This window comes from Psammomys obesus, unplaced genomic scaffold, assembly GCF_907164565.1.
Source record: "Psammomys obesus unplaced genomic scaffold, mPsaObe1.curated_primary_1811, whole genome shotgun sequence".
In the NCBI taxonomy this organism is placed as follows: domain Eukaryota; kingdom Metazoa; phylum Chordata; class Mammalia; order Rodentia; family Muridae; genus Psammomys; species Psammomys obesus.
The window spans coordinates 36,931,348-36,952,413 of NW_026596079.1; the positions used below are offsets into that span (position 1 = coordinate 36,931,348).

General features: G+C 36.6%; 1 protein-coding gene across 1 annotated transcript in view; it reads right to left on the reverse strand.

The window, feature by feature from the left end:
- The window catches only part of Zfpm2 (zinc finger protein, FOG family member 2), a 362,370-nt gene that overhangs the window by 323,058 nt on the left and 18,246 nt on the right, over nt 1-21,066 (reverse strand). Inside the window, exon 3 of the mRNA XM_055626705.1 lies at nt 12,502-12,603. Coding sequence (XP_055482680.1) covers nt 12,502-12,603 — 102 coding nt within the window. The remainder of the gene's footprint in view (nt 1-12,501; nt 12,604-21,066) is intronic.

Genomic DNA, 21,066 nt, shown 5'->3' on the forward strand with positions numbered 1-21,066 from the left:
GCTCTGATTTATTAATCTAATTCTAATACAAAAACATTCCAATATACCACCCACTATCATGGTTCCAAGATCAAGATTTTAAATCTCCTTTGGTTCATCTTTCAAGTATAGACTTAAAATTTGCTTTTCATTGTGCTAGACTTATGTGCATACAATCTCTTCTGGACAGAGGAAGAAGACTCTCTTCTATGATGTGTAATCATACTAAAAGTTAAGATCAAGTGAGCTTTTGTCCCTTATACTTTATGAAAGGCTTCTGACTTCTCAGAGCTCATCTTAAATAATGTTTGCTGTTAACACAAATGTCTTTGTCTACTGACTTTTACTATAATGTTTATTTCACTCCAAATTACAGTTATGACTCTAACATGTCTAAAGTTTTATCTCCTTTGTAAAACTTAAAAGTAACTCTTGTAAGCTGCAGGAAATCAACCTGAATCCACCTCTCAGGTCAATTGGGCTTCAGGTAGGTACTACACTTATCGCTTATGTCAGAGGGTGAGATTCCTCCCCTTTCCCTGGTTTTAGGGCTCCTCTTTCCTGGCTACCTGATTGCTACATGCCTACACCCAACACCAGCCAATCGGTGAGTCTTCACTTCTGGTTGGTGCAAACACTTCCTACTGCTCTCACCAACCCACATCCAAACCCTTCATCTAGGACTGTCTTCTCCTTTAGGTAAGATTTTCCTTCTACTGGCATGGCTTCTCTCCCTCCCCCTCTCACTCTTCTATGAAAACCGTAGTGCTAGGTAAACCATGTCTGCTGTGGGCTGCTGTGCTCCTGGTCTCCAGCTAACACCGACGAGCTGTTGGAACAGATTGTACTAATCTACTGAGTCAAACCTTGCTCTTGGGACACGACAGGTCACTGACTCCTACCTGCCCAATGGGGATAGTCCATTTGTCCGTTCCTCCAGATTCTCCTCCAGGATGTCTCCTGGAGAATTTCAGATTTCTACACCTAGTGCCAGCTTTAAGGGCCTCTAAGTTTATACACCTCTGTCACCAAACTTGGACAGTTCCAAAGCAAAACCTTTTTAATTACTGTCAGTTATGCTTAAGTCTCTTCTTTGATCCAAACATTCCACCTCTGTTTACTCTCCCAAAAGTTTTAAATGTACACCTAAAGAAAAGGAATGGGGACAGGGACTGTCTCTGATGTGAACTCAGTGGCAGGCTCTTTGATCACCTTCTCCTGAGGGGGGGAGCAGCCTTGCCAGGCCATAGAGGAAGACAAAGCAGCCAGTCCTGAGGAGACCTGATACACTAGGGTCAGATGGAAAGGGAGGAGGACCTCTCCTATCAGTGGACTTGGGAAGGGGCATGGGAGGAGATGAGGGAGGTAGGGTGGGTTGGGAGGGGCTAAGGGAGGAGGTTACAGCTGGGATACAAAGTGAAGCAAATGTAATTCATAAAAAAATAAATTTTAAAAATGAAAATTTCTCCATAATCTACTTACTTTTTCTTCCGCCTATATACATGCACCAGTATCCTGCCAGACCCAGGTGTTTCCTACATCCACAACAGCGCCAAAGCAGCTTCCTCAGCTGTTCCAGTCTGACCTCACAGACTTTGGTCAAGCTAGTCCTGCCCTTTCCCTCCCAGCCACTGATGTTCTCAGAGATGATGGACAGCATCAAAAGAGCCTGTTCTTCCTGGACTGGGCCAGTATTTCAGTCTTTTGACCTCCCAGATTGCACCCCCAGTGTCAGCAGGAAGTAGCCAGAAGAGAACCTCCACCCAGGCCCAGGACAAGTAGCTCCAGGTTCTCTCAGCATTCCTCAGTCCCTACTTGCTGCAGTGCAAGGCTGGCAAACTCCTCCCTCTATCCTGAACTTTCCAGGACAGAGGCTTGACCATGTAATCTGAACATTTCATTGCTATTACTTTTTTTCTCTCTCTCTCTTACTCCTTTACATGGCATCCAAGAGCTGCTTCCAATGAAGCTACATTTATATACTTTAACTAGTCTTACATGAGAAGCAGCTGGAGCTCCTCATTTTTTTAAATTATAGAAAAAGTGAGGAATGTCAGTGCTTAGGCAGCCTCCTTCTGGGTTGCCTAGTAACCTATGATGTCATCATGTGTCCCTGGCCAGGTAGATGCACCGGGCAGGCATGGTTCAGCTGCGCAGAGGCTATAACAGGAACAAGCTGCCAATTTGTCTCCCTCTTGCCTTCTTGCTCTTGTGCTCTCTTGCTCTTCCTCTCTCTTGCTTTCTCTCCTTTCTCTGTTGGGGTACCCCTTACCCCCCACCACATTTCTCTCCCCCCTTTTCCTTTCTTTCTCTCCACCTCCATCCAATAAATCTCTTTTGTATAATACCTGTTGTGTGCATGGCATTATTTTAAAATAAACACTAACAAAGTGTAATTAAGCTTTTACATGAATGAATAATTTGGACTTTTTCAAACTATCTAGCACAATCAATAGATTTTTCTCCCTGCATCGCATACATTTTTGAGAATGTAAGTAGCTGCTTTTGGAAAAGAAATTTATTTTTAAATTTAAACACAGATGTAATAACTTGAAATAGTTAAAACTTTGTTGTTATTGGTAAAAAAAAAAAACAACGATAAAATAAATACAGCCTGTTTTTCTCCTATAACCACGAAAGCCATCATGTGGGGAAGAAAAACATACACAGCCACTTTTACACATGCAGATGTTCCTCCATCCTACCCTCTGCAAATCTCTGACACCCCCAAGACCAGTGACAGAAGGCTGCCAGCACCAGTGTGTAAGACCCTTGTTACTGTTTGCCTTATGTGTTTTAATATAAGGGTCACTTAAGTGATTTATTCTATAATAAGAAAACAGTTTTAAGATTTGTCCTCTGCAGTTACAGTATTAGAAATGGTGCGCTATGATTTTTAAAATATTTCATTTATTATCCTATTAAATAGCTGTTGCTTTAATCACATTACTCTAATTATTGTTCATAAGCTCAGTTCTTTCTTTTTATTCAATTTATGGGGCGATATAAAATGCCCTGGAAGGAAGAATACAGTAACACGCTAGTGGAACCTCTAATTTAAAGGGGAAAAGACTATGAAGACAGAATATGCTTCCTGCTCTATTTTCTTTCTTTTTAGGTTGCCTTTTTCCTCTTGTTTTGACATAAAAATAAACTTAAAATATTATACAGTTGAATAATGCACAGTTTGTTAAAAACATATCCCACAAATTGTTGCTATCAGTGTCAAATACTCAATAGTCTTTCTATTATGTTGTTTACAATCGTTAATTCTGTAAGAAATAACATGCTTCCGTCCTTATTAAATGTGTTTGTTTTGTTGTATTTAGTTCCTATTGTATACTGTGTGCATAAATATGCCAATGTTGACTACTATGAAAAAAATAGTTTCTTAAGTTTCATTCAATCAGGAAGATTTGTGATTTTGTACACAGGGAGTTAGTTGAAGTTACTCTTTGTGTTACCATCAAATGTTTTAGCATCAAAAGAAAAATGCTAATTATTGGTTGCTAATACATTACTCATATATAAACTTACGCTCAGAGGCCATTACATTCTTTTAGTTGTTTTTCTTTTAATCGTGACACTATACTAACATTTATAAATCAAAAGCACACAGCATTTTATATTCCAGTTCATCTAAAATAAGGCACATAGGAATTTTGCCAAAAACTCTGGTGTCTACAAGAAGGTTAAACTCTCAGCACTGAACTTCCCTCTCTCTGTTCACTTCAGACTCTCCAAGAAACTCCAAGACCAACCAGCCTTTCATTCACATGCCACGCGTCATCAGCCTAGAAGAAGAGGTCATCTTCAGCAAGTTGATTTCCAGGTAACAGCCTCAGTTACAACTCCAGTCCTTCGCTGACTTTTACCAAATTATTCTGTATATTTTAGAAGTTTGCAAACAGAAAAGTTTTTAAACAAGCAGCCTCATGTCTACCATCAGATACCCTGTGAGGCTTACAGATACAGTTTCCCTTCTTCAGTCTTCCTTCGTTAGGCACAACAGTTCTAGGAAAACTAGTTAGTGAGTCCCTTTATGGACAAATCTGTCTGGAGCTTCCACACAGGCTAAATGGCAGCATGCTTAGCACGCGTGCTGGAATTACAGGTCACGGTTTTTTGCTGATGAATAACAATTCAAGTGGGCCCAATACGAATATACCACTGCTTGCTGGACTACATGAAGGGGCCATTGTTGATATATAATCTCATTGGCGTCAAGTCACATCTTTCCCTCAGTGCAGCCCTTTTCCACCTTCCTTCCAGAAAAAATGTGCCGTTAGTGTCTTCACTGTCATTGAGGTTTGTTGTCACTATGGACCTTCTTCACTTCCTGTTCCTACTGCATCCTGCACATCCCTCTACCGCTGCAACCACAACCCTGCATTTCATTCATCAATTCTGTCCCATCACCTGTGGTCTGAGCTTTGTTAATTATAACCTTAAATCTATTATCTTTTCTCTTGGAGCCTGGTGCAGAGTTCTTCTTCAAAACTAATTAAATCAATAAATTATTGTGGGTCTGCAAAGTGCGTGGGAAGAATAAAAATATCTCATTTGTATATGTCAATTTTATTCATGATTGAATGAGCCATGCACACAAGTATCACTCTTAGAACAAGGTTTTAAACTTCCTTATAAAGGCAAACATAATCACCAAGATCCAAACTGCACTTGTCATTTTAAATGCCAACAGAATATGCAACACAGTGGTTATCTCCTTGTATGATAGAATGCAAACCTCTAGTCCATTTCAAATATCTACCACATTGTTTTATAATACAATATCACCAAATTTTTATTAGGTATAATGGAATTGTAAAATTCAGAAAACTCATAGAGTGGCAAACCAAACTTATTGTGAAGTTAAGGCTGAAACTGTAAAATTAAAGAAAAAAAATGTAGCCCAAAGACATTGTAGGGACAATAAAAAAATTAACTATAAAATATTTATGTAAAAGATTGAATTTATTAAAAATAAGTCATGTAGGAACAAATACTTATATTAAACTATATATAATAATATATGCATACACATACACATACAAACACACAAGTGTATGTGTACATGTATGCATGAAATATCACTTATGTAGTGTGTGTGTGTGTGTGTGTGTGTGTGTGTAAATTCTGACATTCGGGGAATTTTTAGGCAGAAATAAGAAGTAGTGGCTGATTTTACTAGTGAACAAACATTTTCAAAGAAGTCCAAATATTTCCCAAGAATACCCGGTAACATAACAGTTGTTTACTATACTTGAGCCCATGTACTCACGTTTTGTCTTTCCTTAAACATATCCTCCTGATGAAAATCACAAATATCTACATGCTGCTAAATTTACAATCTCAATGTTGACAGCTCTCCACGGTGGAACGCAGCCATTGCTCCCTCCTTCTCAGAAAGGATCACATTTTCCTTGCTTTCCTCAGCTCCTCTGACTGCTTCGCTCTGCCCTTGAGGACTCTCACCGATACTGCTCACAGACTGGCATTTCACCTGCCAACACCAGAGTCCAATCCTTCAGGTTGCATTAGAACGGACTCACACTGTAAAACTACTAACAAGGCTAGGGAAGCAGAATTTCAACAGGAACTTTAGGGTTTCTCCCTAAACCCTTCAAGTTTCAGCACAACTACATTTTTAAGGATGCTCCTTTATCTCATCTTTCAAAGGCTACAAATACAGTTTTGATAAAAACGATTTACCTGTTTTGAAGACACTCCACTTGTTTAAGTATATGTTTAGTTAACTAAAATTTACAACACTGCTAAGAATTAGTGACTTCTCATATGACCCCTGGCTAATTATGTACCTCTGTGATTTTTTTTCCCCTTTGGGATGTATATGGCTAGTGTGCCCATACTAACATCCCCAAGCCAAGCTTAAATAACACAATGAATCTGCTTGCAATTTTGAGAAAGATATTCACAAGCACAGTAATGTCAGGGTTAGTGCCCACTAAAAGCTACAACCCATCCCATCTGTCTCCTTTAGCTTTTGCTGGTGTACCAGCTGTTTCTGACATTATCCATCTTATAGAAAAAAACATCTCCATCTCTTCCTCCATTATATAATACAGTGTGTGTGTTCATATTCATGATGTGTTGTATGTGTGTGCATACATATGTGTCTGTCTGTGCTTGTGTGTCTGTATGCCCGTCTGTTGCTATAGTCCTGCTTCTTAAAAGGACACAGATTAGGTTAATTCTCCTACTCCACTATGACCCCAACTTCATCAGTTATTCATTTCCTCACGAATATTCTTCCTAAAGGATGCTACACTCTCAGTGTTGGAGTTTGAGTCTTTGGCATAGTAATTTTGAGGAGGTAAAACTCAACATAAAAAGAGCCTGGTTATCAATTGTAGAGGTGGGTAAGAAGGATAGTCTAGTTAAGTAATTTCTAGAGCAAAAGTAGATTAGGAAATTCATCATTGATGAAATAGTGTAAAATGCCGAGGACTTTGTTATATATTTCAGCTAGGTATAACTATGAAATTTAAGTCTGTATTTGTTTATAAATGGTGCATTTTGGAGAAAGGTCCTTGCCTAAAAAAATTAAATTTAAATTTCTCATCATTTAATTTGAGTTTCTCAATTAAACTTGTATAAACAAAATTAAGTGCTACCCACCTCTAAAGTCATTAGCTAAGTATTCTTAAATTGCATTCTCATATAGCTACACTGTAAGCTATAATAAATAAGCGGTATGTTTTATGTAGTTCTTCATAGCTTATTAAAGTGTCTTCCCAAACAGTGAGTGCTGCAGCCTATCTTTACCTGTTTTTATTTCTAATATATGCATGTCCTAATTACATGTTCAAACTGGAGTGAGCAGAAAAGATCAAGAGAACTTTCGCACTATGTTCCTGTGGCCTTCTGTTCTACAGAGTTGGGCTTTCATCTTTAATCCGATATCCACTTACTACACTACAGAAGATTTAGTCTAACCCCCTCTTGTTTCACAGAAGATTCAAAAGTCTGCAGGAATTTTTGACATGTGTAACAATATTTTTCTAAGGCTCCCGATATACATTCTCTCTCTCTCTCTCTCTCTCTCTCTCTCTCTCTCTCTCTCCCTCTCTCTCTCTTCCCTTGCTTCATTTTCATAAGGACACAAAGCCTTGGGATAAAATGATGGTTCATTATAGTGGTACAGAGCTCTTATCTTCATCCGGCAAGAGTCATTTCCTTCCAAAGATTGAAATGCAAATGTGAAAATTAATGATAACTGCATTATCTGATAGCAGAGATAATACCAATTCACTGTCAGCGTAATACACAGTCATTCTACGATTTCCTCTGCTTCGCACAATATTCTTCTTACTGTCAGACTGTATCTATGGTTAACTATGTTTCATAGGTGTCTGTTAATTTACTTCAAATGGCATTTTCCAGATCTTATATCTACCACATTTTCCCAATCAAAAAGAGAACGAAATCAGAACTGTAATCTTCAAGCCCTTCTTTGGACTCCTAAAGAGGCGGGGTAGGGGGACCTATATCAGTGAGTGTGTGCTTCTATCTCCCAGTGGTCTTACAGCGACCAGTCCACTTTATGCAAAACAGCGCCCTTCTTGCCAGGTTCATTTCAGACACAAAGCAGAAAGAGCCTAATCAGCTTGATACATCCAAAGTACTGAACAACTACATAAGAAGTAACTTATTAAGAATTTTCTAAACAATATTTAGACTAAGCAACAAGTACATACATTTGACTTTATCCAATGCAATTATTCTCAAAAAATGTATTTACACTAAAAATTTTCATCTGAATTGTTTCAAGTCAGGGAGACTGGAGTAGAGCAGAGTAAACATAATCTTAGGATGTTTTGTTGCAGAGAAAGATCATTTTGCAGAATTAATTCAGGGTACTAATGTTTAATGGAGCCTTCTATGGAAAGCATTGTAACAGCTACTGAGACACAATTGCCAAGATGATAGTAAAATCAATATTAAGAGTGACTTTTTGTGTGCTTCTGAAACACTGAGCTCCATGCTTTACATGTAAAATCTCATTAATGAGGTAGTTATTATTACTGGCCTGATTTATAAGCATTAAGTCTGTGGCACAGTATTATCTTGCTCTGAGTCACATGATTAGCTGTAGCAAGGCCACCCAAGAAATCCACACCTAAAGTGGCTTTGTTACACAGTTCATGACATTACCCCCAAATAACTTAGCTGAGATTGACAACAGAAAGTTCAGATGTTTTATAATATAATTTTAAAAGTTATTACCAAAAATTTTTAGTTTATTATATTGTCAATTCAAGATTGATTTCTTACTTAGTTTCATTTGTATGACCATAGTTTTAATACATAAATATCAATATCTATTTAAATAAAAGTTGTGTCAAAAAGGCAAATAAAACCTCCTCAATTTTTTTACTTGTATATGTGTACATGGATACACATTATTCGAAAACTTGCCTTTATATACACATTATAATAATATTCACTCAACACTATGGCAGAGAAACCAATTAGTCACTATTTGGAAGTGTCAAAAGAAGCCAAGTTGTAAGAATGTAATTTAGAATTCAAACATTCCAAGTAAAATGTAGGTGACACAGTAATTCTGTCATAGAGATGACAATGGATTTTAAAGTATTTCATTGAACCTTGCTACAAAGTTCCTAAATCCAAATACTTAAGCCAGTACTCCAGAGTGGCCTTGGAAAGTAGCTCTGGACTTTCTTGTGAAAAAGTGAGAAATAAGCAGTATTTCCAAGTTAAGATCAATATCCCAAGCATTGGCTGTTCCGAGAGGAGCAAGTTTAAAGTATTTCTCAAGGTGCTGCCTGCAGGTAGGAGACTGCCAGCACTGAACTATCCCAAGCATGGAGTTGATTGTCCTGTGAGAGTGGTATCTTTCAAAGTTCATCTTCCTAAATAACTTTGCTAAACAGTTATCACTTTACCAATTTCAGAGAAGGAAACTGAGGACTGTCTGTTTTACAAGCCAACATCATGAGCCATAGATACCACTGTTATCCTAGGTCTGTCTGACTCTAAATTGTGTAAACACTTAGTACCGTGTTATAGACTATGTTCTACTTTGAAGAATAAAGGAAGCTTAATTATTGCTTGAGTGACAAGCCCCTGATCAATTAAAGGAGAGAAGTGGTCCTGGGAGAAGAGCATACAGTCACACAGCATCCTTACATTGCCTGCTGGGCTCCCTCACCATCAACGCACGATAAACATCCCTGAAGGATTAAATGTGTAATTGAATGTGTAAGAATGTAGAATGAACAACCAGTGGTCCAGACAAAATGCACAACTCGTGAGGCTGATGGAGAAGAGACACTTGGGAAGAGAACAAACACGGCAGGAACAATGCAGGCGTACACTGGAAGAAAGTGAGTAGCAAGCACTGCACGGCACACTCCAGCACAGGTGTCAGGATAACCTCTTTAAACGCATGGAAAACAATGAACTTGAAAATTAGATATATGAAATGCCGAAATGATGAGGTAAGGACTTTATTTTGGCCTCACTAAGAGTGTGCTTGTAGCTTTCCAAACTTAAATGATTCATGTTGTTTACATAAGAGTTGCAAACCTTTAAACACTGAAGAATTCCACAGCCTCCCTCCATACAAACATGATTTCCTTTGATTGTTTAGGCTCCAGTTCGAAGTTAACAGAGGTGTGAATACTTATGACTTCCAAATGTACCTTTTCACTTAATGACAAACAAAGGATCATTTTCTTCTATTGAAGAATTTACATCTGATGAATAGAATCTCTGAGACACAGTTAATTCATTATGGAACTAGGACATCCATGGAAGTTATGTGGTTGTATTCAATCAAACTTCTTAAAAATAAGATAAACCCTGATCCATCTTAAATGATGTCAGTAATATGTTTCAAATTCCTTAGATAAATTATACATCATTTGATTCTGTTATAGTTTTAGAGAAAAATGTCATTTTTAGAATGAGTGTCAGCACATTGGGAGGTAAGGGCTTGAAATCATAGGAGACCTTGAAATCAAGCTGGCTCGGTACCAAATGTCTCAAAGAATGATTTGTGATAAACTGAAAACTAATGTTTAGTACCACTTAATTTTACCCTTCAGGGTCTTAGATACTCTATAGGGCAGTAAAACACTTTTTGTGACCTAACAGCCCACTTACAGAGTGAACGACAAGTAAGAAAAGAAAGAAAGAAAGAAAGAAAGAAAGAAAGAAAGAAAGAAAGAAAGAAAGAAAGAAAGAAAGGGAGGGAGGGAGGGAGGGAGGGAGGGAGGGAGGGAGGGAGGGAGGAAGGAAGGAAAAGAAAAGAAAAGAAAAGAGAAAAGAAAAGAAAAGAAAAGAAAAGAAAAGAAAAGAAAAGAAAAGAAAAGAAAAGAAAAGAAAAGAAAGGAAGAAAATCCTAACCTTGGACCTTGAGCTTCTTTTGGAATCCAGATGCACTTTGCTGCTGAGTCACCAAAAGCCAAATTTTTCTCTTTGATATAGGCATAAAGTGCTAATGCAATTTGATAAACAAAACATAATCTTTACCAATCTTAAAGCAACTGATATTTAATTAGCAAAAAGGTATAAAAGTGTCCTCTTTTCTTCCATATATTCTCCCGATTGATTGAAATTAGTGAACATGCTACCAGAAAAAAAAAAAAGATTCTGTTGTTATGAGTTAACTTCATTGCTTTAAGGGGTTTCAAAGTGATATACCTTTCTCCTACCAGAAGTAACTGGGAGAAAAGTGGGTTATTCATCTTTTAATATATGGGATGTGTCTTTTAAGCATACAAGAGACCTATCTTTTTCTTTAAAGTTTTGACACAAGTCAAGAACACAGTAATTTTTATGTCAAATCCACAAAGTAGAAAAAAACATATATTCAATAAAATATGTCAGTTAATTTAAGCATACATTGAATAACTTACTTGAAAGACAAGAATCATTCTTTACTCAACATCTCCAGTTATTAATATTAATATTATTTTGCCAATGATACATTCTTTTGGCCAAAGCATCCCAAGGATGGCATCAGCGATGCTGTGCATGCCCCATGCTCAGCAGCTTAGGATGCCATGTTCTTTTCTTGTTCTCACATGACCTGGAAGACCATGAGCCCTAGATACAGACAGGAAAATCAAAACATACAAATTTTCTCTAAACAAAAGTGTGACCGAATGTACCATTTTCAAAGAGAAACACCTAAAAGCCCATCCAGTCTAACTGGAGACGCGAAACATCTTCTAGACACAAATATTTAATTCTATTAATAAAGAACTATAAGATAAAAGATTATGCATTCTTTTCAAGTTGTACAAAAGCCTCATAGCAAAAATAAGATTAAGAAATACTATTTTCAAATTGTTCAAATTAAGGAATTTTCTGCACATTGAGAAATCAGAAAAAATGCAATAAAATACAAATCCCAGAAGTTTTTGTTTTCTTATGTCTCTTAAAATGTGGTTCTACGGCATTTAAGCATATAATACAATTGAGTCCAGACTCTTGTATAGCATTATGCTATACTGTGCAGAATACAAACATTTGTATGTATCATGAATAACATTAGAAATGACATCATAATAATCAGATATACTGTATCTTCATTTTTGTTTGCATTATATTTTCCAGCTGCTGGTTTCAGAAAATTACTACTGGATTTCCTCTCTTCCCCATGCACAGCAAAGAGCAATTTGCAAAGTCATGCAAGGGTGAAAATGTGATTGAAATATAGCGATCTTTCTTAATGAAAAATGTTACTGCTTTGGAAATTAAGGCTAAAACTATTTCAAAACTTGCTTATATCCTAAAAACCGAAAACATGATGGCCTCCATTCATAAGGATAACATAAATTGTTAGTTTCTTAGCAGTAAACAACAAGGTTATTTTTACAGTGTTATTATAAACAGTTTATATTTGTATGTCTTTTTATTAATATTGGGTTTTGATTAGCCTTTTATTTTCCCTGAAATGAAAAAAAATATGAGGCCCTTTAAGTGAAATTTTAATTTTATTCCCAAGGTGAAAATGTTGCCAGAACATTGAATCAAAAGGGAAAATCTATTAATTGCAATTCAATGTCTAAATAAATAGATGTTGAGGCTGCATCTGTGACTGACAACGGAACTAAACTGAAATGATGGTTCTTTGAAGTTTTATTGTTACTGACTGATTTGTAAGCTTTCAAACTGAGCCCGATTTGAATTTGGATGTAGCTAAAAGATTCAGTGTTGAAAGAACAAGTAAATAGAATTGACTATCTTTATGTAAGAATAAAAAAGAAAAGAGAGAGACTTCAAGCCGAGGTGACGAATTAGTTTTTAAAGTTTTCTTATTTAAATACTGTTTACTCAAACTCCCATACAACCAGTACACACACACACACACACACACACACACACACACACACGCATGCGTGCACACACATACACAGAACACCCATGTATAGTTTTTAAATCTGAGTTGTATATGTAAATTTTAAAGGAAAAAAATGTGAAATCTGACAGAAGTGAAAGCAGATTGAACGCTCTACTCTGTCCTACCTGGTCCATCCCAGTCGTCTGTTTCTACTCCAGGCTGCCCTGGTTTGTCCGAGTGGCTGTCCCCATCTGACTCTACCAGCTCCTGGATCCCTTCACCATCACCTGAAATACACCAATAGAGAAAGAGAAATGACAAAGTCCTCTTGCATTGAAATATTGCAAAGGCAACGTCCTTGTCTTATGTCTGTCACATATTTGTCACATACTGTCTAATTCATTGGCAAAATGTCCACAGATAATTATTTGGTATCTATTTTAGCTTAAAAATAATGAAACCACCAATATTTGTCAATAAATGAAGCTGAATACTGTAAGCAACAAAGAACATAATGTGTATTCATCTTGCTTTGAATTTATTATATATAAAAGTAGTAATGGATAGTTTTCTGAACACATTAGATACAACAAACATAGTTACCTTATGTCAAAATTGAAATTTTATAAGCATAATATAGCAAGACAATTTAAATATTTTAGAGTAAGGTATATTTCTGGTTTGGGTTGGGTTTAGATTATTGAAAGATTTTTATCCTTTCCATATTAAGCTTCTAAAACTTGATATTATTTCTCTTAAGTAGAGGACATAAGATCCATATTTAAGTGATTAGCATGTGATATAAGCTGGTGACTACTCTTCACAACAGGAGACATTGTGAAGTTGAACTTATGCTTGGACAACTGTGGTATGTTTCCATAATTTCATGCCTTCAAAAGCCAAAGCAAATAAACAAGAAAATCTAAATGTCTTGAGTAAAAATTGAGAGGCAGTAAGAGAGAAAACATTATCAAAACAACTTCATTTTAAAGTAAAAATTTTTAAGTTTTAGTACCTTACTTTTACAATATTATAAACACCAGGAAATGCAGAAACAGGAACAAAACAATATTAAAATAATGCATACTATACTTTGAACCTAATAATTCTAACATTTAAATACATGGCTTGTCCAACTACTTCTTTTTGAAGTGTTCTGTAGTTACTTTCTACCAATTCATTCAGATCTCTACTTGAACTTGAGTATCAATACAAATATGAAAATGTATTTTATCTAGTAATTTTAAAAATGATGCATAAGATAAAAAATTTAGAAAAAAGCATTGTGTACTTGTCACTAATGTGATGCTTATATAAGTTTTAATCCTTAAACATCATAGGTTTTGCCTTTTATTTTTCCTGTTTGTAGCTTCACAAACAAATTAATTTTAAAATCTGGAATAAAGGAGAATGAGAAAAGTCTGAGACCCATTCTTTAAAAAACATAACCACAACTTTTTTACTTCAGTGTAATGGAGCTGCATACGCTTTGATGGATAATAAGTAATAAATTACCATTAAAACACACCATAGACCTCATGTCTGGAAAACTTTTGGAAGCTGAGAAGCCATCAAGAAGTGTACATCCACAAACGAGAGTGTGAGACAAGGTCAAACTGACACACGAACTGTACAGAAGCTCAGCAATAAAAGCAGTGTTCCAACATCCGTGCTCCACTTGAGGGCTGCATGTAATACCGTAAACACATCAACCTGTTTTCTTCCGGAGATGAAATAGTTTTGCTCTGTTCTCAATTCTCAGGCCCGAGAAGGGTGATTGTCAATCTATGTACACAGCAGGCTTGATGACTTCCAAGTGCTGATAGCCTTGAACTCACCAACTGCCCCTCAGCTTGCCTGTCTATTCCCTCCCCTTCAAGCCACCTCCAAGTTACCCTAACATAGAAAAAAAGAGAGAGATAGTTTAGAAAGCAGGAGGGTCCCACTATCTGCCTTGATAGATTAAACTGAGGCCACTCCTTTTACTCAGTTTCCAGTAGGAGTCCCTGCTTATGAGTAACACTGTACTAATCACACAGTGAGAAGGCTGTAGAACTACAACGCTGACACTCCTATGAGCTTCCATCTGACCCTTCTTGCTGGACTCAACAGACTTTCCTCTCTTTCCCTCCTTATGTTGTGCCATTTGTGCCTCACTGCCGTAAGCTCGCGTACCTTCTGATTTCTGGTTGCAATCAGATAGTGGAAGCAAGAATAGCAGATTAGAGGACAGAGTGCAGAGGGAAAGAAAATCAGGCACTTGTCTCCTTTCTCCTTGGTGGTCTCCTACTGCTAGACCATAATACACCTTAATACTAGCTCATGTTCAGTGTTACTCTGAAGCTCCCATGCCCTTGAATCAGCATCCTTTCCAGTGCCTCTTGGGACAGAAGAACTGTTATAAATGTTTGGATGCTTTCTATGCCTTACAGGGGCTGAGTCACTAAAACAATGCCATTTAAGTTGTAGGTGTTGTATTGGCCACAGACAGTGTAAAATGATGGCTCCTACACATGATTTCTGGAGCAGTGTAAATGGAGTCAAATGGAAAGACTTTTACCCATTAGCGATAGGAGCAGTTCACAATGTTACAGAAACATGTGGTCATGACAACTAACATGGAGGACCATGAAAGTTCCCTGGGGCAGGGAGGGGGGACAAACGAGTGAATGCCTAACATTTTGGGGCACGATCTCAGCTAACTTTTACCCTTGGAGTTTGGGTCCTTAGATCCTTGATTGGAAAATAACTTTCAGACTGAAAATAGGAGTTGTCTCATCATAGTATGCCACAGGAAAAAAAAAAAAAAACACAGCATAATACTAGAGAAAAATGCAAGCTTCAAATTGGCATACGGTTAAACTATAGGTTCAATAGCGCTGAAGGATGCTGAAGAGAAGTTTGAGAGCTATTTCTTCTCTGTAATTTTTAAATGAAAGAAGCCATTGTCTAATTCAGCACAAGACAAACTATTCCATGGTCATTTCACATCTAGTAGGTAAAGAAATACCAGGATGACAGAAAATATGAGCAGGTATTTATTGAAAACATCATTAAACTGCTGAAAATGAAAACATTTTAATTTAACTGACTAAGGGATTGAATGAGTTTATATTTTCAAATACCTAAGTGTTTTCATTAGATGCCACTTAACTGCCCAATCAAAACTGTAATACTACCGTTTAGGTTGCCTCAACATCGGGAACAATGCTTAGTATTGATAGTTCTGGTTTTTTAGTGATCTGCTTTGTTTTGTTATAAAGCACATGATGTTTGAACTAATATGAGTATTTATGGAGCCACTGTAAAAACTAGCTGATTATACACCTTTTAAAGTATTCCAGAATATTTAGCACCTATCTTGACATATTAAAAAAAACTGAATAGCTATACTACACATATCATTAGGAAAAGTACATCTAGTTTCCAAGTGGGTACCCTAGTAAGGGGTACAGGGTCTGTCTCTGATGATCACCTCCCTCTGGCGATACAGCTTTACCAGGCCACAGAGGAAGACAATGCAGCCAGCCTTGATGAGACCTGATAGCGAGAGTCAGATAGAAAGAGAGGAGGACCTCCCTTATCAGTAGATTAGGGAAACAGCATAGGGGGAGAAGAAGGAGGGTGGGTGGGACTGGGAGGAGATGAGGGAGGGGTCTGTAGCACGGATACAAAGTGAATACATAGAGATAGATAGATAGATAGATAGATAGATAGATAGATAGATAGATAGATAGATAGATAGATAAATAGATAGATAGACAGATAAATAAAACTTTAAAAGTGAATCTGAGATGGAGTAGTAGATTAAAATCTCAAGGAAATAATCTTATTAATTTTGTTTTCTAAAAAAGGAATACAAAACAGAGAATATGATTATAAGATCCCACCTGACATGATGCATGTGAATATAAAAAATAAAATGGGGCACTATTTATTTTGTATTGATTTTCATATCTTCCATGAGACAAAAGTTGAATTCATAAATATTATTGCGAGTCTAAATTTTACATAAAGTCAGATTCTATACTGAACCTCAACAAGGCCATCACGTCTAGAGCCCTGCTTTCACTATGTACTCTTTTACACACTTTGTTAACATTGTCTTATCAGTTGTCTGGAATTAGTATCCTAAACTTCAGAAAAACAAACCAAAGGATGGAGATGTGAGAGGATCCCCAGACACAGAAAGCTATCTGAGACAAGACTTGATTTCTCGTTTTTGTGGTGCTAAAGATCATACTTTAATATATAAGAATACAATCTTGGGTCTTCAGTCGCAGCTCAGAAGCAGAGTGTCTGCTGAACCCAAACGAGGCCCTGGGTCTGGTCCTTACCACCAAGAGCAACAGGCAGACATCATCTACATGACAAGCCACAAAGGCCGCAAGATACGGTCCGAGAGTCTCTTTCTCCTTCTCGTATTAAGTCCAGTTTCCTAATTATGCTTATGCACTAACATGAAAGGTTTAATAGACTTAATCTCTTTAATCATTACTTTTTAAGGTTTTCTATTTTACTTAGCACTTAATAAAATCAACTGCACATAGATGCTTGATCAATAACCATTGCTCACTGACCAGTTAGGAAATTAGATTTTTGTCTCATTCATTTTGCCATAACCTACTGCAGTATCATTACATTTGCTAATTAATTGCTTTCAGCACATTATTTCTATTTAATAACTAAAATATGTCACATTTTTCAACTTTTGGACCTTTCATCTTCTAACTTTATCTCAGGAAACTAGTTCTCATTTTTATGGTAATGTTTTTTACCTAATTCATTTTTAATCTTTTTACTAATGAAAAATGAAATGATTAAAAATAATTTAATCAAATATGAAATCTCTGAAGTATTCTTAAGAAACACCATTTTTTCACTCATAATAGACACTTGCTTCTTTCCTTTCAGCATTTTATTCTCATAGAAAATTTATAAATAGAATTTTATTTTGATATTAACCCAACTCTAGCTTCTTGATTTGAATGGAACTCACCTCTGTGGCTATCTTTTTCTTAGTCCATTTTTTATTATCCTGTGTTTGAAATCAGGGCAATGGAGTAGCTTAGGACAAATGTCATGAATAATTACTAGCCAAGATAATAATGACAAGTTTGCTAATACACTGCACCAAAAGCTTCAGTGGTAGGAAAAGGAAAGGAGTAAGGAAATGGATGTCAGAAAAGAGTGACAGAGGAGATGTGTATGCATTTGACATCCTCTCATTTACTCTCTGAATTCTTTATTCATACACCTATGAATAGACAGGTCAGCCTATTTTCAGCAAAGCACAAACACACTTAATGTAAGAACTACGACATCTACCCTGAGAGTGATTCATAAAAGAACGAAACTGAATAAATGCCAAGCAGTAACAAAATCTGTAATATTTCTGAAATTATGGCTATGGAGTTAATGGCTTTCTACTGCAAGATTAAATGCTTTTGTTGCTCTTTTAAAAGATATAAGTGCGTTGAGAGCCCTTCCATTTTTCTTAGTCTAGTTTTCAAAATCAATGTGAGTCTTACAGAAGAAAATTGCAGGTGTTATTGAGCAATATAATGCACAACATAAATGACTTGGGAAAATGTACTAAAATATAGTCTTTGAAACACAGGAAGCAGTGCCTTTAAATAACGCATTAGGTATTGTTGACAAGGTGGGAAAGGCAGTGGCTTTCCTCACCAAACAAAAATAATTTCAAAAATGAAAACAAACACCTTTTCACTCAGAGTTAAACACGGCTGTCGGAATTAAAGACTTGCTGTGTTCTGAGACAGTCATATTCTCAGCACAAAACAGCAGCAGCGTTTTGAAAGCAGTCACACAAGCAGACAGTAGTTCTCAACCCTGCTCTTTTAATCCACGCAGCTCCTGTCAATATTAACCTCTTGTAGAAATTCTTACAATGTGACTATTGAACTTTCTTGACTAGGAGTGTTCCTGGAGCCGTTAGTCACCCCTATAATGTATTTTGCAATCAGCTAAATCATCAAAGTATGTTTTAACAATGAACAGTTCAGAAATGACAGATCTACTTTCTTGTTCACAACTGCTTATCAGAGGAGAGATATCACATATGTTTTCCAGGGCTTCCTATAGTTAGGATACCTTCACAGAAGCCGCTCATGAAAGATAAGGTCATAAAAGAGATGAAAAATGTGTGAGCTTCATACACTTATGGTTTTATCATCAGACAAGATAGCTTTGGTTAAAGGACTGTAGGAGTCAAAAACAGAAAACTGCATCTTGCACTGAAGGACGAGGACATTAAAGTTTAACACAGAGTTTGTGCGTGCAGTGCCTGGCAGTAATATGGTTTGGCTGGAAACGCTTGCTTAGTTACTGATTATTCAGGAATAGTGAGTGTTTATTACCAAACTATATAGAGAGACATGTACAGAGAAACAAAATTGACGAGACAAACAATACCCCAGTTGGAGCAATAACTAAGGGGCTCTCTACACGCTTGAGCTGCTTGAAATTTATCACCCAGTGCATGTGTGGTAGCCATCACAGCATCTGACTCAGTTTCCCTTCTGAACCCCTGCTATTTCCAAGACAGTTACATATAAAATACAACTAATTTTCAAATATGCAAGGCATCTCCTCGTCACTTTACTTGGGGTTTCCATATTTAGTGTTTCATTTTCTTGTGAAGCCTCCTCAGACTCCAGAACATAAAAAGTTAAGTAAAAGGTAAAAATGCATTTTATTATGTGGTTATATTTTTTATAACCTAATGTGAAAATCCTGAAAATATTCATAACAACAGTTCAGGGGTAAATATATTATTTCAAGAAAAAAAAAACTAATAATGTTTGTAGCCAGTAAGTGGATACTGCAGTCTGAAATATCTTATTATGGCTGGCAAGGGAAATTATTGAAAACACTAATTCACAATTAAAGTTTTGATGAGTTAAGGAGAAATAGTGATGTGTAGTCCTTCTAGAGAGGTGGTTATCAACATGTGGGTTGCCATCAGAAAACACAGACCTTTACATTATGGTTCATAATGGTTACAGTTATGAAGTAGCAATAAAAATAATTTTATGGATAGGACTCATCCCTACATGAGGAACTGCATTACATAAAGGGCCTCGGGACTATAAAAGTTAAGAACCACTGTTCTGGAGTATTCAGAGTTGCTTCAACCTTCACGATTATCTCCCAGGTGAAAGCATTTATCTCAGTTCTCAAGTTTACTTAGAATTTCAAGCATAAGAAAAATTTCCAAATAAGAGAAAGTAATCCAACAGAACACCACTCAGTAATCTTTATTTCTCATTACTACCCATATTGAGGAAAGGAACTAAATAATCAGGTGTGGTGGGAAAGGTTTACTTTATACTTTTAAATTAATTTGCTTTTATTTTACAAGAAAGCATGTTTCACCTGTATGTGTGCGTGTGCACCACAGAGGGTGGTGAGCCCCCACATGATTGCCGGGCTCTCAATCTGTGTCTTCACAAGCACATAAGTGACCATAACCACTGAGTCATCTCTCCAACCCTGAGAACTTACTTTACAATGTTTCTGAAATGAATATCCTTCAAAATTTATACTTAAATAATTTACATTGTCTTTTCTCCTCATGCCACCAAAACAAAACCCTTATGACAACTAGCATCAATGTATTCAGAGATTCTACATAAACGAGGCATTTCCCATTCCAAAGAGGAGACAGTGTTACTGAGGCCTGCAGACTGGATGGCTGTTTGCAACTGTGTCAGCCTGTTTCACAGGTCTTAAGACTCACAAATACTAGAAAATTCATGGCAGATGTCTCTCAGGGTCTGGACTGGGCTGCCAACTGAGCTCTATTCCTTTAGCCTTTAGTTTGTTGTCTTTAAGTTTCAAGCTCATCAGTACCTTCAGAAAGTCATCATTACTATGAACAAGAACAACAAAAAAAGCAAGAACAGATTTTAACTTTGAAATTGTCCCTCCAACAAGCCACCCAGTCTACAAAACCCATGGAATCTACTGTTATCAGAAAATGTGTTTCAACACCATGTTCCATAATCCTCAATATTTACTCTTTGGTTTTTAATAGGATACTTCCGCCCACAGGGACAGGTCCGTACTGATATCTTAAAGGATATGCTAAACACACATATCACCGGTCCTCCATTGCTGTACTATATTCACCAAGGTAGCTCTTCTTCAAACCACACTTCTCAATGTGATGACTGAGACAGAACTAGTAGCTAATGTGTGTTCACAGAGACCACAGCTACGAAAGACAGAGCATTAATTCCAGCAGCATTATAGAAGATGATTTTCAGAGATCAAAATTAGGGCTTACAAAACAACAACAACAACAACAAAAACAAACAAACAACAAAAAAAAACCATAATGAAATTATGAGCTTAAAAGTTAGGCAATGCTTATCTAAAATCACCTTTTAAATCATCATATTTTGGCTGATTAAAAAGATAGAGCTAAGAGAAAATCTTTAAAAAGGAAAGTCTTCAAGTTTTATTTTTTATGCTATGTGTGTGTTTGTCTGCATATAATTATGCATGCCACCTATGTGCCTGGTGCCCATGAAGACCAGAAAAGGTCAATTGATTCCTCAGAACTGAAGAGGTTAGTTTAACCAGTTATCACATTTCTTGGTAGTCATTTATTCTGAATGGTGTGACTGGAAAATAATATTTTCATATAATTTTCATGTTATGAGCCTCCTAGCATCAAAAGTAAACCTTTCTCTTTTTCTAGTATTGAACCCTTGAAAATTTAA